Source organism: Macrosteles quadrilineatus, unplaced genomic scaffold (assembly GCF_028750875.1).
Source record: "Macrosteles quadrilineatus isolate MER2022 unplaced genomic scaffold, UCM_ALF_1.0 Scaffold_1__1_contigs__length_201487025, whole genome shotgun sequence".
In the NCBI taxonomy this organism is placed as follows: domain Eukaryota; kingdom Metazoa; phylum Arthropoda; class Insecta; order Hemiptera; family Cicadellidae; genus Macrosteles; species Macrosteles quadrilineatus.
Window position 1 is genome coordinate 26,517,659 of NW_026542594.1, and position 19,434 is coordinate 26,537,092.

Sequence of the window (19,434 nt, forward strand, 5' to 3'; positions counted from 1 at the left end):
GTCTCAATGTGCACATAAAAATCATGCACTCATGAAAAAAATGAAGCCACAAAACAATGTTTATCGTCGATTAATTATAATCCAGTAAATATACAAATTATTTCGTATTATTTGTTTAACATTAGTTTGTCATGCGTATAAATGGATTAGGCTCCCTCTTTCTCTTTAACACCACTTGTCAATATGTCTGTTAATGTGTCAATTTAAAAAAATGTTATCCTACATACGACTTTCGACCAAAATTGTGTTTTATGAAAAGTGACTTTGTAAATCGAACAGTTATTTTCAAGAGTGTGACCATTTAGATTTAGGTGTGTATTATTATTTTATTTTATTTTATTTACATGCTTCAATACAGTATACACCATTTACATTGAAGCAGTCCATGCACTTATAATAATTTCTGCAGTGGGTTTCTTCTTGTCCATTCACTTCAATCTAACTTACACTTTCATGCTATGCAATAACAACATAAAAAATAAAATTTCCAATAACTATAACAACAATATAAAAATATTTAAAAAAGACTAACAATGATAAATTATATAAACACATAAATACTGAATAGTTTAAATATTGAATTATGTCTAGTATAACAAATCTTTGTCCGCTGTAAGATGATATGCAATGAAGATATTGTATATTGTTCAAAATACAATGGTGATTAAAATTTATTTTGATTTATGCATTGAAGTGATGAGTTGTTGAGTTATCTTTAGCTCAATTGACCACGCAGCCCAACCTTTTTAGATATAAGGCCCAGATAAACGGAACCACTACCATATAGTAAAAATTTATTGTTAATTGTAGTTTTATAAGATTGTTTGACCATATGTACTGTAATTAATGTATACCTTTTACATTACGACTTACAAACATTTAAACATGCATTATCATACCAATTATCCGACGATAAATGTATGTAATATACCCTTTTTAATATGTTAACTATAACTCAAATAAATTCATACATTTGGTCTATTTGCTGTTGGAAGTTCATTGTGATGGTGAGTTTATGTTATTAAAAAAATGATTGTGAACGTATCATACTAATATTAAAAATTAATGTGAAAGTTTATGTGTGTGTGTTTTTTTTTTTTTATATCAATCACGTATCATTATAGCTTACGTTTCCGATCAATAGACATGCTCTTATCTCTTCTTCAGTAATTTGTTATATTTTGCAAATATTTTGTATTTTACTTTATTATATTGTTTAGTGGTAAAAAAAGGTGGTAGAACCTTATTATGCTATGGTATATGTATTATACTGTAGACTTATACGCCAAGCCCGTACGAAGGACGGGTACTCTGCTAGTGGTTTATATTTCTTATGATACATAATATACAATCTCAGTTGCCCAAATGTTTCAGAGGGAGGATGCACGTGGTGTTGGTGCTGCTACTGACGTCACCAGCGTTGTGTGACAAGTTCCTGTTGGGTTATCTGACAGGCTCACAGCGACGACCTGGGGACAGAGAATATCAGCGACCAGGCCTTACCATCTCAGGTGAGTGTACTTTGTATTGACATACCAAACCCCTGTATGGCTTTACTGCATGTACCATCCGTACAGTTGCTTAGATTGTTTATACTCATGACGTTATTAACAATGATATGTATTATCATTATTATCAAAATATAATTTAAAAGGTTCTCTTGGGGTAATTTAAAATCATTTCCCACCATTCGTTGCTGAGAAGTAATTACATATTCCTAATGTGTAAATGTTGGATTTAAGTTGTAATTTACTATGCTCAATTCCGGTCAATTATATTTGAAACAAACATTAACGTTCACAGATTTCTAGAATGATTTGTTTTCACACAATAACTACATGCAATACAAATTGTAACGCATAATGTAATGGTTTAGATTATATTGCATAACCGATTAACTCATTGTCTACAATAATGTTTAGTCTACCCATAACACTTTCAAAATTAAATATGTCTTAGCTCTTAAAGCTACTTTGTATACGACTTTTTTACTTTACTTTTATCACAGGTGCGATCAGCTTGGCCATAGAAGAAGTTAACAGTGGCCAGCTAGGATCACTAGGCCACTCTCTAGACCTTGTAGTGGCCGAGACGTACGGCGAGGAGACGAGCTCCATCCGCCAGGTTGCAGCTCTGTGGACCAGGAACGTGTCTGTGTACATCGGGCCTCAGGAGACGTGTGTACATGAGGGCCGCATGGCAGCTGCCTTCAACCTGCCCATCATCTCTTACGTGAGGATTGTTGTTGATTACTCTGTTAGGTTGTTGTTCGAAATTTTAATTGTAATTTTGTCAACACTTAGATTGTACAAGGTTTATTACTCACTCAATTTAAAGAATAGCAACACACTGATATTATTATAATAATCTTCAAACCTTTTACTGTTAAAATCTATGGTTCTACTAATACCTTTCATAGACAAGAGCCAGTCATCCTCAAGTTGATCCCGTGCAGAATGTACATAGTATACTATCCTAAGTAGGGTAAGGTGATTAAATAAATACTTAGTTCACCAAGGTCAAATTTAGTCGATGACAGTTTTTATTTTAAACTAGTATACTTTAGACTTTTGGTGTTAACTTCGATTAAGACTTTTTATCAACGTCTGCAAAGTAAAATAAGCACAGCATTAGATTTTAGTATCTTACAGTGATTATACTTAAGGTTCACTTAATCAAATTGTGTATCACAGAAAACATTTCACCTTGCCAGATTTACAAAGCCAAACTAATACATTTTTTTAGTTCTTTAACGAAGATATCACTATTCAATCTGAGCATATGCCCCTTGTGTCACGAATGCAAAAACCTATCAATAAAGTACGGAATAATATGAAACAAGTAATCCCTAGTGACCAGGTTATTGCTCCCATTGATAAGACAGCACAGTGTGAGGCATCTCAAGTTGCTCTTGGGTGCTGTTTGCTAAAAAATGTCTCATGTATTTGAAACTAATTAATAAAAAATAATCATCAGCGGGTAGTTTATACAAATGTCATTTTTCTGATAAAAAAAGTATAAGAATATTAATTGTTTTTGGATTTGTTTGATCATAATCGAGTTGAAGACATTGTGCGGTGGACTTAGGGGAGCTGAAGGATAGAATGAATAGTCCCATAGGATTACAGCATTGTTTGTTTTTAATCTTTTCGTCGCGTCTCTGTTTCTCTGATTACGATGTTTTTCGTTGAGTTTGTCTTTATAAAAGTGCAATCCATACTAAGTACACGATCATTCTGTAGATTCAGAGGATAATCGTGAGGCGAATATAGGCTACTTTTCCTTTGGTATTTTCTCTCGTAAGAATGTTTAGTTTTATTAACAAACGTATATTTAAATAACGAAGTAGTAATATTTTTGCGAATCAATTAAATTTCCATAATACTACAAAACATAACTAAAACATTGTTTTGTAGCACACATGGGTTGCTGCTCATTATTAATCAGCTGTTTAGTGCACTTCATGTTAAACTTGGATCAGCCGTTTATTAGTATGCACCAAATTGGTTATAGTAGAAAAAGTAAACATTAGATGTTCTATGTCAACATTTGTGCTAAAACAGTATTGTTGTTTTGTTTTCATGTAGCTAGCTTATACTGTAGTATAACCTAGAACACACACGCGTGAGGAATACAGTGATATGCATAAATGATTTATTAATAATAAACAGTTGATCCATGTTAAGCATGAAGTTGGCAGAAAACAGCTGATTAATGACGGGTAGCGTCTCATATGTGCCGTAAGACAGCGTATTATGTATGTATTGTTGTGTTATGAAATTACATTGATCTGCAAAAATTATTACTAATTGGTTATTTACTATTAGATTTTAGTAAATAAGGTGTCGGTTGAATTAGCTTTTATATGAGCATTTCTTACCTACCTTAATATTGTTTTATAGCTCTGACGGTTTTCGTGAAAATTTGCATTACAACTTTTATACGGCAGCAATTTTGGAATTGGTTTAGGTACAGCAACGATATCTCATACCCTTATTTACCTATCAAGGTATGTATATAAAATTTGATGTTTCTATCTTGAATAAATCTTGAGTTTTAATATAGTTTATAAAAAACGCATACAGACCGACAGACAAAAAACTACTCAGTGGAGAGCCAATGTTTATATTGTGAAATGAGTTTGCCCCGTCCTAAGGAATAAATATTTTTATGAAATGTTCAAAAGAGTTCTAGGACTCCCTTCATATTTAAGGTATATTCAAACTAGACCGTGGTATATAAAACGAACACTCATTGTGTTTTTATTGGGTTTCTCTTTATTAAAGTTGAAAAGGTGTAACAGAGAAATCTAAGTGGATAATTAATACATTCATTTGTCTTCACTATATTTGAAGTTCGTCAGTTATTTCATAATACTTTGGATTATTTTGAAATGTCAAAACACCGTTGTCAAATGTCAAATGTTTAAAACACGAAACATGTAACCGTTTGTGGCAGTTACATTAATGTATCTGCAAAACTAAAATGCAATGGGAAGGTAAGTGATCAGGTCCATGGCATTGGAGATGGTGAAGGAAGTAGTGAAGGCTGACAGTTCGGAGTGTGGGAACCGTTTGTGGCAGTTACATTAATGTATCTGCAAAACTAAAATGCTATGGGAAGGTAGGTGATCAGGTCCATGGCATTGGAGATGGTGAAGGAAGTAGTGAAGGCTAACAGTTCGGAGTGTGGGAACCGTTTGTGGCAGTTACATTAATGTATCTGCAAAACTAAAATGCTATGGGAAGGTAGGTGATCAGGTCCATGGCATTGGAGATGGTGAAGGAAGTAGTGAAGGCTGACAGTTCGGAGTGTGGGAACCGTTTGTGGCAGTTACATTAATGTATCTGCAAAACTAAAATGCAATGGGAAGGTAAGTGATCAGGTCCATGGCATTGGAGATGGTGAAGGAAGTAGTGAAGGCTGACAGTTCGGAGTGTGGGAACCGTTTGTGGCAGTTACATTAATGTATCTGCAAAACTAAAATGCTATGGGAAGGTAAGTAATCAGGTCCATGGCATTGGAGATGGTGAAGGAAGTAGTGAAGGCTGACAGTTCGGAGTGTGGGAACCGTTTGTGGCAGTTACATTAATGTATCTGCAAAACTAAAATGCTATGGGAAGGTAGGTGATCAGGTCCATGGCATTGGAGATGGTGAAGGAAGTAGTGAAGGCTGACAGTTCGGAGTGTGGGAACCGTTTGTGGCAGTTACATTAATGTATTTGCAAAACTAAAATGCTATGGGAAGGTAGGTGATCAGGTCCATGGCATTGGAGATGGTGAAGGAAGTAGTGAAGGCTGACAGTTCGGAGTGTGGGAACCGTTTGTGGCAGTTACATTAATGTATTTGCAAAACTAAAATGCTATGGGAAGGTATGGAAACAGGTCCACGACGTAGGAAGTCGATTTGTTTCAACCAGAACCACCAGGTTTACCAGATTGCATTAGCAAGCAAACACAGGAAAAAATACCTATTCAAAGGATATGTATGTAATGTCCACATGTTTACTAATGAAATTGTTCCATTATAGTTTCTTATAGTTCTGAGCGAAACTGATAAGTAAATTATGAAATAGTTGGGTTTTGTATTATATCTATAAACATTTTATTTATTTATTGCTTTATTATAAACCATGACACTTCATTGCTCCGCTCAACTGGTTTTCAATTCTATGAAAGCGATTCTAGTTATACCTTCACATGTTATTAATTTTATAGCCAGTACCATCTATATTCATCTAGTTTTGAATATATTTAATACTGTAAAAGCAAATTAAATCCTTTATAAACCCTTTACTAAAACCGTTAGTGTACAATTATGGCGATAGGCCTACATACTTTAATAATCTAAAATACTTGTAAATGCTATTTCCATAAATCATTTCAGTACTCTACTTAGTAAGTTAGTGACACTTCCTCTCACAGGTTTTCATGTGTCAACAGAAGTTTCTTGTGATGCCTGTGCTGTGATCTTATTTGGATTGAAATATCCTCTTAAGAGAAATTGATAAGGAGCAATTAATGTTGTAGGAATTTCGTAATTTGAAAAGGTTTTGTTTGTTTACAAAATAAAAAAACCTTTTGTCTTCAGTCAACATTCTTACATAGTTTTGTTAACAGATTTTTACTTTTATTGAAATACTTTATTTCGATTGTTGAAAATCCCAACATAGGTTTTAATATGGATTATTAATACGCTAAATGAAACATTGTGAACAATAAGGCTTTTTTGTTTACGATTTGACCCCACATATTATACCAAAATTAAAGAAAGTGTAGCTTTTTTCTGGTCAATATCATACTTAATACTAAGATTCATGATTGTAAGAAAATGCTATTATTCTAAAGTCATCTTAGTCAAGTTCCAACCGGCTCACTTGATATATTGTAAAATTATCGAGTTGTACAAAAATATTGTCTCGCTTACGTCTTAAAATTCAACAACGGCTTCCCTATTACTACTGAAAATTAATCACGTGTCACCCATGATAAGCCTGTTTTTAAACTATAACTTCTTACTTAAATATTAAAAGCTCTCAAACATTCGATTAAATTAAAACAAAACTAACAGATTTCGAACCAAAAACTACCTTGATTATCGTCAGCTGAATAGCAAAGTAGTGAGCTGAGAACAGCTTTTCCGAGAGCTCGACAAACAGTAGTTGATCACTTCAACAAAGGATCTGTCCTACTTAGCCTTTCTATTCTATTGTCTCAAACATTTAATATTGAATGCAGATTTGAATGATAAAACCTAACTTAAAAATAAAATAAATAAAAAAGGCCTTTATTTGCGAGCGAGTTTCATAATACATGGTTTTCAAACTAACTCAAGTCACTAAATCTAAACTATCCTAATATATTTACATAAGTATATACAAACAAATTACAACAGAATAATTACAATATACATTTTACATTTGTTTTTTTCATTGCGGCCCTGAATGTGTTGTACGATTTTGAACACTTGATCTCTTGAGGGAGGCCATTGTACAACCGCGGGCCGAAATAAGAAAAAGACTTTCTTCCAGCCTCAAGCCTCACTTTAGGAAAGTGAAGCTTGCGGTCGGAGCGAGTACTACGCAGACAGATCTCCCTCCTGTACTTCAGCCTCTCGCTGAGGTAATGAGGCTCTCCCAGCGTGAGCACTTTGTGGACCAGGCAGCAGGTCAGCTTTCTGCACATGTCATCCATTGGGATGAGCTTAGCAGCATCTCTGTAGGAGGACACGTGTTCAAAGCGACTAAGGCCAAAAATGAATCTTATGGCAGAATTTTGAATTCTCTGAATTCTTGCCATATCCTCCTTAGAGACGCTGTTTCCATATGCAGGAAAGCAATATGTGAAGGCTGGAAGGACCAAGGACCGCATGAGTTGCGTTTTGGCAAATTCTGGCAGGAGAGTTTTGAATCTGCTAAGACCTCTCAATCTTCCCACTGCGCGATGGACTGCAGATGTGACGTGGTCAGAAAAGAGAGGTCTTTGTCAAGTACAACACCAAGCGTGTTGACAGTGTCACAGACAGACAATCCCATGCCATCAAGGGTGACTTTAATGTCAGATTTTCTCAACTCCTGCATTAGAATATGTGGTCCAGTATGCATGACAACACACTTGTCAACGTTCAATCCAAGGCCATTCATGGCAGACCATTGAAAAATGCTGTGCAAATCAGCATTGATGAGTTCAATTGCTGCGGATGTCATGTCTGGCTTGTATGACAAGTGTAATTGACAGTCATCAGCATACAAGTGTGCTGTACAATATTTTACACTTCTGGGCAAGTCAGACGTGTATAAATTGAACGGCACAGGGCCTAAACAACTACCTTGAGGAACACCTCGCAATTTGCAAAGCGGATCTGATGTCCCACTCCCAATTTTGGTAACCTGCAGTCGGGACTCCAAATAGGACCGAAACCAACATACAACTTTTTCGCTGCAACCATAGTACTTCATTTTTGCCAATAATAATTCATGATCAATAGAGTCGAATGCTTGAGAGTAATCTAAAATAGCTAATGTGCTGTAGAGTCCTTTGTCTTTGGCATCAAATAGATCAGCAAACATATTAGTACTTACCGGTAGTATCATTATAAAAAATAGTTTTCCTACAGTCACCCGACAAAGTTGTCTTCCTTGTACTGTTTATAGTACAGAAAGCTGCTAATTGCTAAATATTTATACTTTGTCGTACAGTTTATACTTTTTCGTACGGTTAATACTTTTTCGTACGGTTTATACTTTGGCGCACATCAGGATTCCAACGAAACAACACAAAACAACGCGGTTCTATTATGCACGTAATCCGGGTACGCTTGGAAATAGGTTGGCATCACTTAAAGATAATATTACTATGAGCGGCTGACTGACTATTACGATTTAACCTGTCATTTCGTGTTTATAGTTTCGGTATTTCTGAACTTTCTGGACTTTTCTTTTAAACGTTTTTAAAACATTCCTACGATCTTAATAAACAAGAAAATACCTTTAAAGCATTTTTTAGGCGCGGAAACCACTTCAAATTACAAAAACATACTGAACTATTTTCTCAAGTCACGGAGCACATTGCTTGCCGAGGAAAAAATAGCGGAGTGATACGGACCGGTGACTACTTTCTCTAGGGCACCTATTTGTGTTGCCAGCTGAAACTAAAAACGTGTTGTATAGTGTTTGAAAGACTAATTATTTATATGTTTTATAGTGACTGTAGGAAATATATAATGTGTAATACGAGTTCAAAAGGCCTTTGCTGCACTCGAGATCATTCCGCACTCGCTTGCGGCTCGTGCGTAAACATTGCTCTCGTGTGCAGCAAAGTGCCACTAAGCTCACTAGTTACACAAATAACTAATTTTTTAGAATTATTAAATGTAGAAACAATAATTTCTAAGACGATGGGATATAAGCCAGTAAGCAAACTAAACAGTATTTATCAGTCACCATATTAATAAACATAATAGGTAAATCAACTAAAAACTGCTACCATATGTTACTTTGATAAAAATATAAATTAATTCTGTATCCAATTCGAAATTATATTTAACATTTAGTACGCATGGGAAATGTTCACTTTAACAACTTCATATAATTTCATTAGTACTGGCAAAATAATTGTTATCTTTACGTTCTTCAGTTGGTGTTTAATAATTAGTGTGTTTAAAATAATAATAATTAAAGTTCAGATTTAAGGCAGTACACATTTTTATTTGGATCATTCCATTTCCAATAAAACAGTTCAAAAGAACCTGGTCTCTGTTCCTAAGTTAACTTACTAAAATTGGTTTTAACCGATCGGCAAAGTAATCTGTTTTCCTTTTTGTTGTTGACTATCCAATATTGAATGCCCGATTCTTTGATTAACTTTTCAATTACTCTATAAGGAAATAATATTTTCAAATATCCAGTATATTAATTTTTTAACTATCTTTGCTTTACCAGCAAAGAGCACTTTGATGATTATAGTAACGATAAAATAATAATTAGCTGTTCACGATATTTTAAAGCTTGTTGCTTATACAATCAAAATTTTTTAGGCTAATAAAAAGAGTCTCACCAACCTTTAAAAAGATATGATATGATTAATGATACCTAGAATTATTAGGTATTTGATAGTAACAACATGATTCATTATACTTGAGCTTAAAATAAAACTTAGTGGTTATTGAGTTATTACTGTTTGTGATCCAACAGAATCATGTGGTTGAAACTGTGCTGAGTGATCGTCAGATGGTCAATACTAAGAAACTTTCAAACATTGTCTTGATGTTTTACAAGCACCAATTTCAACTTACTATTGAAATGACACGTTTTAAGAAATGTTTGTCTGCTTTATGAAACCAGATTACAGATTTTTCTGTGTTTATATTCCTATTTCATATTCAGACAATCCTTAACGCACACATTAATGTGTATCAAACTGATAAGTACGGCTTAAAAAAAATTTCTGCTTTGTTATAAACCTACTTAAGAGTCTGGACTTATACTTTAGGCTTTATATGTCGATTAACATAGTTTTGGTCAGATATGTCAATTTTGTGAAACATAATTAATTGTGGATATGCAATCAAATGATTAATTTTAAATGTCTTAATAGGACCCCATTCAATGAATGTTAGTATTAACATTTCCACATATTGTATAATAAAGAAGTAGGTATGCTGTACTCACCACTATACTGGTGAAGACACGGCTAAGACAGATAGGTACAATAAACTACAAAACACCTTATACTGTAGTAGTTGAGCTAGAGGGGCTCATTTCATATAAGAAAACTTTCAAGTATTATTCTGACAGATCAAAATGAATTTAGCGTTAAATGAGCGATTGTTCACTGCAATATTTACAAGACTTCCCTAAATCTTAAACGTGGTTGATATTTATATAAAATTAAAGGCTTGTTAGTAAAATACAATGCCGCTAACCCGAACTCAAACGGACAACCGAGTTAAATATGTCAGCCGTGCAAAGATTCAAAATGGAAGATTCAAGCAATCTTTGAACAGTTGTCATTTTGGACTTAGGCGTCCGTTTGAGATCAAATTTGTGGCCTTTTATTTTACTAGTAAAGTCCTTTAATTTGATGTAAATAAAAATCTGTGCTTATATTTAAGATTTTCTTCAGACTCGTGGCAGGCCGTCCTCCTTACATAATGTGATAAAATGAGTTTAATGCACTGTAACTTTATACCTATTTTTTAAACTCTTTCTTTATTATTTTTCAAATGTTTTAACTGTCCCGGGACTTTTTTTCCACTTTATAGCTTTTTGTGTACTGTAGGCCTATGTACTTTTTTTTATGTAATCACGTCTTTATTAGCCAGCGTACATCAGATCATAGATCTGTTTTACATGAAAACTGTTGTCAGATATGACTAATAAAAGTAAAGTAAAATACAATTCCATAGAAAATAAAACTGAAGATAAATATTTTTAACATCCTTTTTAAATGCTTTGTAACTTTTTTGTTTCACTCCTGCTGGCAAAGGAACCAGGGTTCCAACCACAACCAGGGTTCCAGGGGTGGGGATGGGTGAATCCAGGGTTCCAAAGTAGGAAAAGGCTTTTATTCTCATCTCGGTTCTAACCCGCGGTAACTGCAGCTGGCCTCCCTGGCGAGTACTGCGCTCCCAAACCTCAGATCTTTGCAGCAATATCTTATTCAGATATTGAGGCTGGTTTTCAACAGCGTCTTATGAACTATGATTGAAGCTTGAAGATCAGAGATTTGCTTAATGGATAGCGTATTTGCTTTTGATCTAAATTCACTGATGTGGTCAAATGTCTTCAAATTATATACATTATTCTGAATTCTTGTCAGTATTTTGATTCTGTTCTATGTTAAACAACCAGAAAAAGTAGGAAGGCAATAATGAATAGATGGATAAATCACTGCTTGCACTATTTGAAGTTCAGCTGACGACGGAAGTACAGACCTCAACCTGTGCAACCGCCTCAGCTTGCCAACAGCAACCCGACTGATACGACTCAATGCTCAGAAACTTTTATGAGGAACAAAGTGATAAAGGCATGTCATCCAACGAAATTATCATACTGCTCCTATTAGAATTTAATTACACCTGCAAAGAAGAATTACTGACATGCAAAACTGAGCACTCATCAGGATTGAGTTTCAGTCCATGATCATCAGACCATTTTTTACCAAACTTAGATCACAGTTTACGTCTCTGATTGCGTCAAGATGGAAATGAAGCGATAAGATGTGTAATGTGTATCATCTGCATATGAATGAATAGCACAATATCTTAATTGGATACTAAAATCAGAAGTGTAAACCAAGAAAAGGATAGCCCCTAGGCAACTACCTTGTGGGACACCTCTAATCTTCGGCAAAAAGTCGGACCCTTTATGATCAACCTTTGTCTGCTGTGACATATAATCCTAATAATTTTAGGTAAGAGGAAAACCAGGCCACGGAAGTTGCATCGAATCGGTAAACCCGTAGTTTGGCGAGCAGAAGATCAAAATCTACCGAATCTGGGACTAATCCATGCCAGGGATCAAACTCTCCCACCCCCTATCTTTAGTAGATGAAAGTTTTGCTTTATAATTTTGAGTAGTACATAAATTAAAAAAACATAGCAGATAAACATAGGAACCTAACAGGGCTTATACGTATATATAAGTATTAATTCAATTATTTTTAACCCTTTTTAGTTTTATTAAAAACACCACAATCTATACATAATTTTAAAGAGGAAATCAAGAGCTTTAATAAAATATAAAATATTATAGGGCAATTAAAAAGGTTATTTTTATATAAAAAAAGCAATGAACATTCAAAAAAGAAAAATAGCTACGACTGCAAGAGTTTCTATAAAATTCACCCCAATGTTTGTATTAATTTTGTATGCATACATTATTATTTTAATTTAATCCTTATTACCAAATTAAATTAAAAAAATTATAATTTTTTAGAAAATAATTTATATACCGTACATTATTAAATATAATATACGTATGGTCGCCATTTCAGAATAAAGTATTAAAAGTATTAAAGTATAATATATAATACAATAATATATATAACATAATAATACTAGGCCTAACAAAATAATAAAATAACAAAATAAATAGAACACAAAATAAACAACAACAAAATAACAAAATAAATAAATTAAATTAATTTGATTTAACAATATGAAATATTGATGCCCGAGCTATACTCAGGCATCGTTCTCAACGTCATTGGCGGCACCCGGCCTAGCTTGAAAAATTATACATACAAATTTAGTTTTGTGTTGGTTGTATGTACAGTTTTCATCTACATTTCTTTTTGCTGGAACTTTAGCACAACCATGTGAAGACTCTGGTAAACATTCTCGCACAATAATTAGTGATTAACACTCTGCTTAAAATATTACTGGAGAGAAGGATTTGCTTAAATATTAGTTGCTGTGAGCTTAATTTGTATTTTGAGAAATTTGCTCTCCCAATTTCTCAACAGAATGACTCTTAACGTTAACTGTTAGTGAGTATTTCAATGGGCTACAAGGAGGACGTTGAAATAGAAACTATGTATAAATAATATTTATGGTAATATTTCAAAACCTAAAATATATGTCCACAAAAAACTAATAAAAATAATTACTAGTATTTTATAAACATGACTACAACTATTACAAAAAATATCTTCTCAAAATGTATGCTAGGCTATATGAATTAATTTTCATAACCTTGCATATCCCTAGTTTAGTCAAATATTTTCACAGTTGCACAAAAGCAATCATTATAGAAAAGAGTATTGACTGTCAAAAATTATTGCTGAAGTTTTATGAGAAATCGCTAAACTTTAGCGTGGACAAGTTAACGATAGCAAATCTTCAAAAAAGATCTTTGTCCACGTGGAGGGGTAGGAACGAGCTTTTTATAAACCAGATACCGATATTATAAATGGATAGGATTCCCGGCAAACGTGTTTGTGATTTAATATAATTTTGTATTTTTATAACTAGATAATCGTTTTAAAACCATTCAAAAGAAATATTTTAATCATTGGCTCTATTAATTCAACCCACAAACCATTAAAAACTCGTACACATTTAATTATACATAGTAAGTATACTGATATTAATAACCTATAACTTTCTGGTACAATTAATCACTAGTTAACCTTCTTGCACAAAATTCTGTAAATTTTTATCATAGCACTTATACTACTTACCTATGACAAGTACACCTACGATATAGGCTATGTAGAACCATACGGTTTAATACGCGTTTAAAGTAATACGTACTATACATGAATTGTAAATTGCATTTTGTAGTTTCCAAAAAAAGTGTAATAATTATTATTACTATGTTACTAATGGTGCAAAAATAAATACAATGTTATAATATTGCCAGTTTCCCTTCTAAAACTACTTGGTGTAAACATTTAAAGGTTTTTAGAAAGCTAGAGACTATTCATAAATAATGAACGCTACATCATATGATTAAAACACGAAAGCGTATTTACTCTAAAAATGAGTTCAGGATTATCACTCACAAAGGTAACAAGACTAGCTTTAATCCCTGTCTGTGTTGATGTTTCAGTGTGCTAAGCAAACGTGCTTCTTCCCTTGTGTCTAAATTCTGTTTAAATTAGGGTTTAGTTTGACTGAGAACAACACACTGGTAAATATTTCTTTGGATAAAATAAACTAGCGTAATTTTCTCAAGTAAAAACATCTCTCACTTATCAACACGTTATCGTATGGAATAGACTATTCGAAGCTTTAGTAACATATTTTCGGAAAATAAACGGAAACACCTATCACTTGAAACACACACATATTAAACACTTTTCTTGTTGACTGTTGATGTTTCTATATACATATCTATTTTGTTTATTGAATTGGACAGGAATAAAAGTTAATGCATTGGTAAACAGTATTGGATTTATTATGTCTAATACATAGTGACTATAAGACTGTTATGAAACATACGCTATAATATTTAGTTTTACAAGGCTTAGTTTAATAATTTGGTTAATTTGGTTACTTTATATTTAGAGGCGGTATTGATTTGATTTGATTTATTTGGTTACTAAGAGCTCATCAGAAATCAGAAATAAAAAAATTGGCTCCTTGGATTTGTCTAATATGAAAGTTAAATCAATATTGAATAAAGAATTACATATTTTGAAAACAGCACGGCCTGGTGTTATCTTGAAAACAGATGGGTTACTTTAATACCCTCACTCACTACTTTTTCAACGAAACAACAACGAAAATCGTAAACATCAACAAAGAAAAAGAAAAAAATATAACAGCTGATTATAACAAACCTTAAACCAAATAAACTAAAGAGGTTTTTAGTTTATGACTGGAGGACAGTGAGATGCTATCCTTACAACTGGAGATAGCATGTAATAAACCGGTGCCAACGTTGGTACTAGGGTATATACAGGACCACGAATTTAAATGTTTACGTTATTCTAATATTGTTAAATATAACTTGATTTGGCTTGAAGAACATTAACCCACCGGCCAACAATGACTGTCCAGATGAAAATGAAAATTTTTTTTAAAGCAGCAGAATTGAATATTCAGGTAGTGCGGAAAATAACACATATTTATATTCAATACCACCTCAATTTATTTTTATCCAATGTCAAAAACTTCAAGAAGCTAACAGTGCACACATGTAACTCAGCAGTAAAGTAGTTGAGGGAATTGTTTGTTGTTTGGAAACGATTTATAAATCTGTTCTCTCCTTGGAAAAGAGTTGTGGAGTGGTTAATGCGCTGACCACATGTTAACGTGTATCAAAACAAACACACACACTCACACATCGCCTGGAACACAGCAAACACATGATAAAACAATCCGTCCACCCAGTTAAGCTGTTGCGATTTTAGTTACAGTTAACCTGGGTTGATTCTACCCTTCCTATTAATGCCTTTTTTCATCACATTTGCCTATATAATAGATCATAAATGTATGAGCACTACTCAACTGCTACTCCAGCTAAGCCGTTGGGATCGATTCTGCTGTACCTATTAATATTTCTTTATCACTCTTAGCTACAGTTTCTATGGATCATGAATGTGTGAGCACTATCCTCCTCTTACATATGGTATCTTATCTTAATACTTGGTAAATTATGTAGATCTATTACAATGATATACTTATTAAAAATAGGGTTTGGAAATATTTAATCATATTTTGAACGATGCCGTTGGAGAAAAAGATAAGATAGATCTACTAAAAACTATACTCACCATATTCCTAAGTATTAATCATTTTAAGGTGAGTTGGGTTTTTATAAGTTAAAAAAATAACCAATACATACAATACCCCCGCTGCAGCAAACCTGTAAACAAATTTTCCTTGATTTTATTTTCACTTAAATATATTTAAATAACATTAGATTTAATAAGCTAAGGTTTGCTGCTACGGGGAGGGTTATAAAGGGGTTTTTTTAAGATCAATTATTTATAAAATAAATCAATTTGCCAAGTTTAATTAAAATATATACATAAAAAAGCAAACTATAACAGTTTACATATTCTCTATAAGAATAACATGGGAATTTTAGATTCAATTTTTTTTATTTTCTCCGTAACCAATAACCGTAAAAAGCTCCTTCAATTACTAAATTATTTGTTTTATGAGCACCTAAAATGGTGTTAAGAGAAATTAGGATTTCTTTTGAAGGCCAAAAATTAGAAAAACCAATCCCCCCCCCCATAAAACCACCCGTAAAACTATGTTCCCATGGTCCAATCATGCTAGTTCACGAATTCATTCACGTTTATCGGACCAAAATTACTCAAGTTATCGCGTTCCCAGACACACACATATTTATATACATAAGCGTGGACTATTAATACAACTTCATTATCCAATAGTCAATGACATAAGTAAAAATTTGAACGAAGTGTTTTTAGCATCTGGGGACATCAAAATGAAAAAGTTAATCGGCCTCGGGCCTTACCACGAGACCTAAGGTAATAGCTACTTCCCTTATAAATTCAATAAAACAGATCATAAATATTAGCTGTGTTCATAAATAAAAACAAAACATAAAAACCAACATGTCTACCCATTGGCGCCGACTTACGAGCGTTACTCGTACGGCCACTGCAGGCCCGGAGGCCGACTTACGAGTGCCACTCGTGTCACCGCTAGGCAGCGCCATTTTTTATTTAGTTATTATTTTTTTTCGCAATTTTTGTTTCTTCTTACTATTATAATGTTTATAAATATATCGCTTCTTGATTTGTGTATTTACTCATTTATTTTAGTGAATAACAAAGAATTTTGTGTTGCAATGGAAACCACATATCACCAAAAATCAGCTGCGGTAAGGTAAACAAACATAAAAAAAATGTTATCTATACTATTATAAAGAAGAGGTGGTGTCTGTGTGTGTGTTTGTATGAGCTAATCTCAAAAACTACTGGTCGGATCGGGCTGAAATTTGGCATGATGATAGCTCACATTCCTGATTAACATATAGGCATATTTTTATCCCAAAAAATCCTTCGGGGCTCCGCCCCAGTGGCTCTGGAGTTTCCCATGTTAACCTTATGAGAAATGGAATTAATGAATCTTAACAGCTGTTTCAATTAAACAAGTTGGTTATGTTCTATGATGTTCAATAGCATTAAAAGTTACAAGGATTACCAACAGGGTGCAGCACTAGCACTATTATTTCTTTTACATTTATGACAACAGCAAAAGGTGAGTGAGCGTAGCGAACGAACTTCAACCTGGAGGCGAGTGAGCGTAGCGAACGAGCTAACCTGAAGGCAAGTGAGCGTAGCGAACGAGCTAACCTGAAGGAAAGTGAGCGCAGCGAACGAGCTCCAACCTAAAGGTGAGTGAGCGTAGCGAACGAACTTCAAAAAGAACCGAAATTTCTTAAACCATGTCCTCACTCATAACTGCTATAAGCATTTGATACTTATATGCCAACCCCGTACGAAGGACGGGTACTCTGCTAGTTACTTATAAAAGTACACAACTTTTGATTTTTCTACGTAGGGAATCGATTGACCTTTATAATAGTAGTGTTATTTGGTGTCTGGATTAATCTTGGAATTTGTATATCAAGTTTACTTTCAAAATATTGTTTTTATAATTTTTATTTTTATAATCTATATACCGGTATATATTTTTTTTTAGTTTAGAACTTTGACTATCCAATTACCACTTTTCTGTAGACAATTTTACTGTGAACAAAATGGTGAAAGAATTATTAATTTATTACCTAAGGTTTTCTTTCTATAGCAGTTAGAGTAAAAATCTACAAATTCGGTAAAATTAATTGCCGCCAGAGGGTGCTGCAGGTAGCGCATTAATTCCTTCCCCAATGGGTTAACGCAAATAAGTTAAGTCTCCTTAAGTTACTTCACAAGAGCTTTGAAGATAATGGTTGCACGTATTAGAAGAAATATATGAGAAAGTGCCATAATGAAGCGGTAGTTACTTTAATTAACTTATCTACTTTTGTTTAGATACTATTGAGGTGTTGACAAAATATACATATACCTACTTCATATGCTTATAGACTTTTAAACTAAAGAACTGAGCATTAAAAATGTAATTAATACATTTTTTTTAAATTCAGCTAGCAAAATCTGTTGTTGCATATACTATCAACAAAGATACGGTATAAGTACCAAATAAATTTAATAAATTAAACTTCAACCAATGTTTAGCTATTTTAAACAGATTTATGTGAAATGTTGCCAAAAATTAAACTCTTGAGGTATTATCGCGAAACTTTGAGACGAGAAGGTTAATGAACCTGCGCTAAATAGCTCGAGAACTCACTTCCACTGAGAGAACGAGCCACACATGTTCTACATTTGTCATTCCCTAACAGACGGAACCATTACCACAACCTCTGTGGGGGCTTTTAAAATATAAGTTAATACACACATTTAAAGTGTTTAATGATGTGCATAAATTGTGTTATGAAATTAAATGTAAACGTAGGGTACAGTTGATGGATGACTCTTACCGAGTTTGCATGATTTAATATCACCCATTTTTAAAGCTCAAACACAATTATTTAGTAAGAAACAAGGATTAAGATTTTCCAATCTGTTAAATAAATATTAAGTTAATAAACAGATTTATTTTTTATTTATGAAGCTACAAAGCCTTGATTCATTTTTTTATAAAGTGTATGTAGTTCTGGAACTTTAATAGCTTAAAATTTAAACGTAATTTAATCAAACATATTAAAAAATAAAAAAGTAATTCAGCAATGGAACGCTTGTTTGTGCCTATGTACGTAATAGTCCATAAGTATATGTGGATGTATTTTTATTCGTTACTGGGCTTATCAGTAATTTCTTTCAATGACTAATTGTGGTCAAATTTAAAAATACAACAGATTCAACATTCACACTGTCAACAGTTTAAAAAAGTCGTGTAAAATCAGCGGACATATCAGTGAAATAGCCTTTCTGATTATCAGACATTCCAACCTGACCTAAACTAATCAGGCTCCAACAATATAAGGTCAGATTGCATTTTAATTAAAATATTTCCACAAAGAAGTGATAATATTTATTTCCCATCCATATATACTGTAAATCCCAAAGTACCCATGAACTTTTGAGAAACCTACAAGTGACACCCCCATAAACCATATACTTAAAATGTTCGCCATAGCGAGAAATCTTGCGCTAAACTATCCATTATTTCATAAATTGCCCTTTAAGGTCGTAATTCCTTTTTAAAGGGGACTTTCCATAGCCTATACCTAATGTTAAAAATACCTCAGCTGTACGTTTTTGTTTGTTATTCTTTTAATGTATTACCTTATTAAAATCAGGTTTGATTATTTGTTTGTATTACCATAACTGTAATTTATTCTGTTTTGTTTATTTCAGCATAACTTAACTAATCAGTAGTTTTATAAATACAGTACCTGTGAAGTCTAACGGGTAGCAGCTAGTTTATATAACATTAGA

The 19,434-nt window shown here is 33.2% G+C and overlaps 1 protein-coding gene across 1 annotated transcript in view; it reads left to right on the forward strand.

Annotated features, from left to right (window-relative positions):
- Window positions 1–19,434, forward strand: part of LOC129005582 (guanylate cyclase 32E) — a 152,018-nt gene that overhangs the window by 75,568 nt on the left and 57,016 nt on the right. The window contains exons 3-4 of the mRNA XM_054434507.1: window positions 1,375–1,511; window positions 2,009–2,232. Of these exons, the coding sequence (XP_054290482.1) occupies window positions 1,382–1,511; window positions 2,009–2,232 (354 nt within the window). The 5' untranslated portion in view covers window positions 1,375–1,381. The remainder of the gene's footprint in view (window positions 1–1,374; window positions 1,512–2,008; window positions 2,233–19,434) is intronic.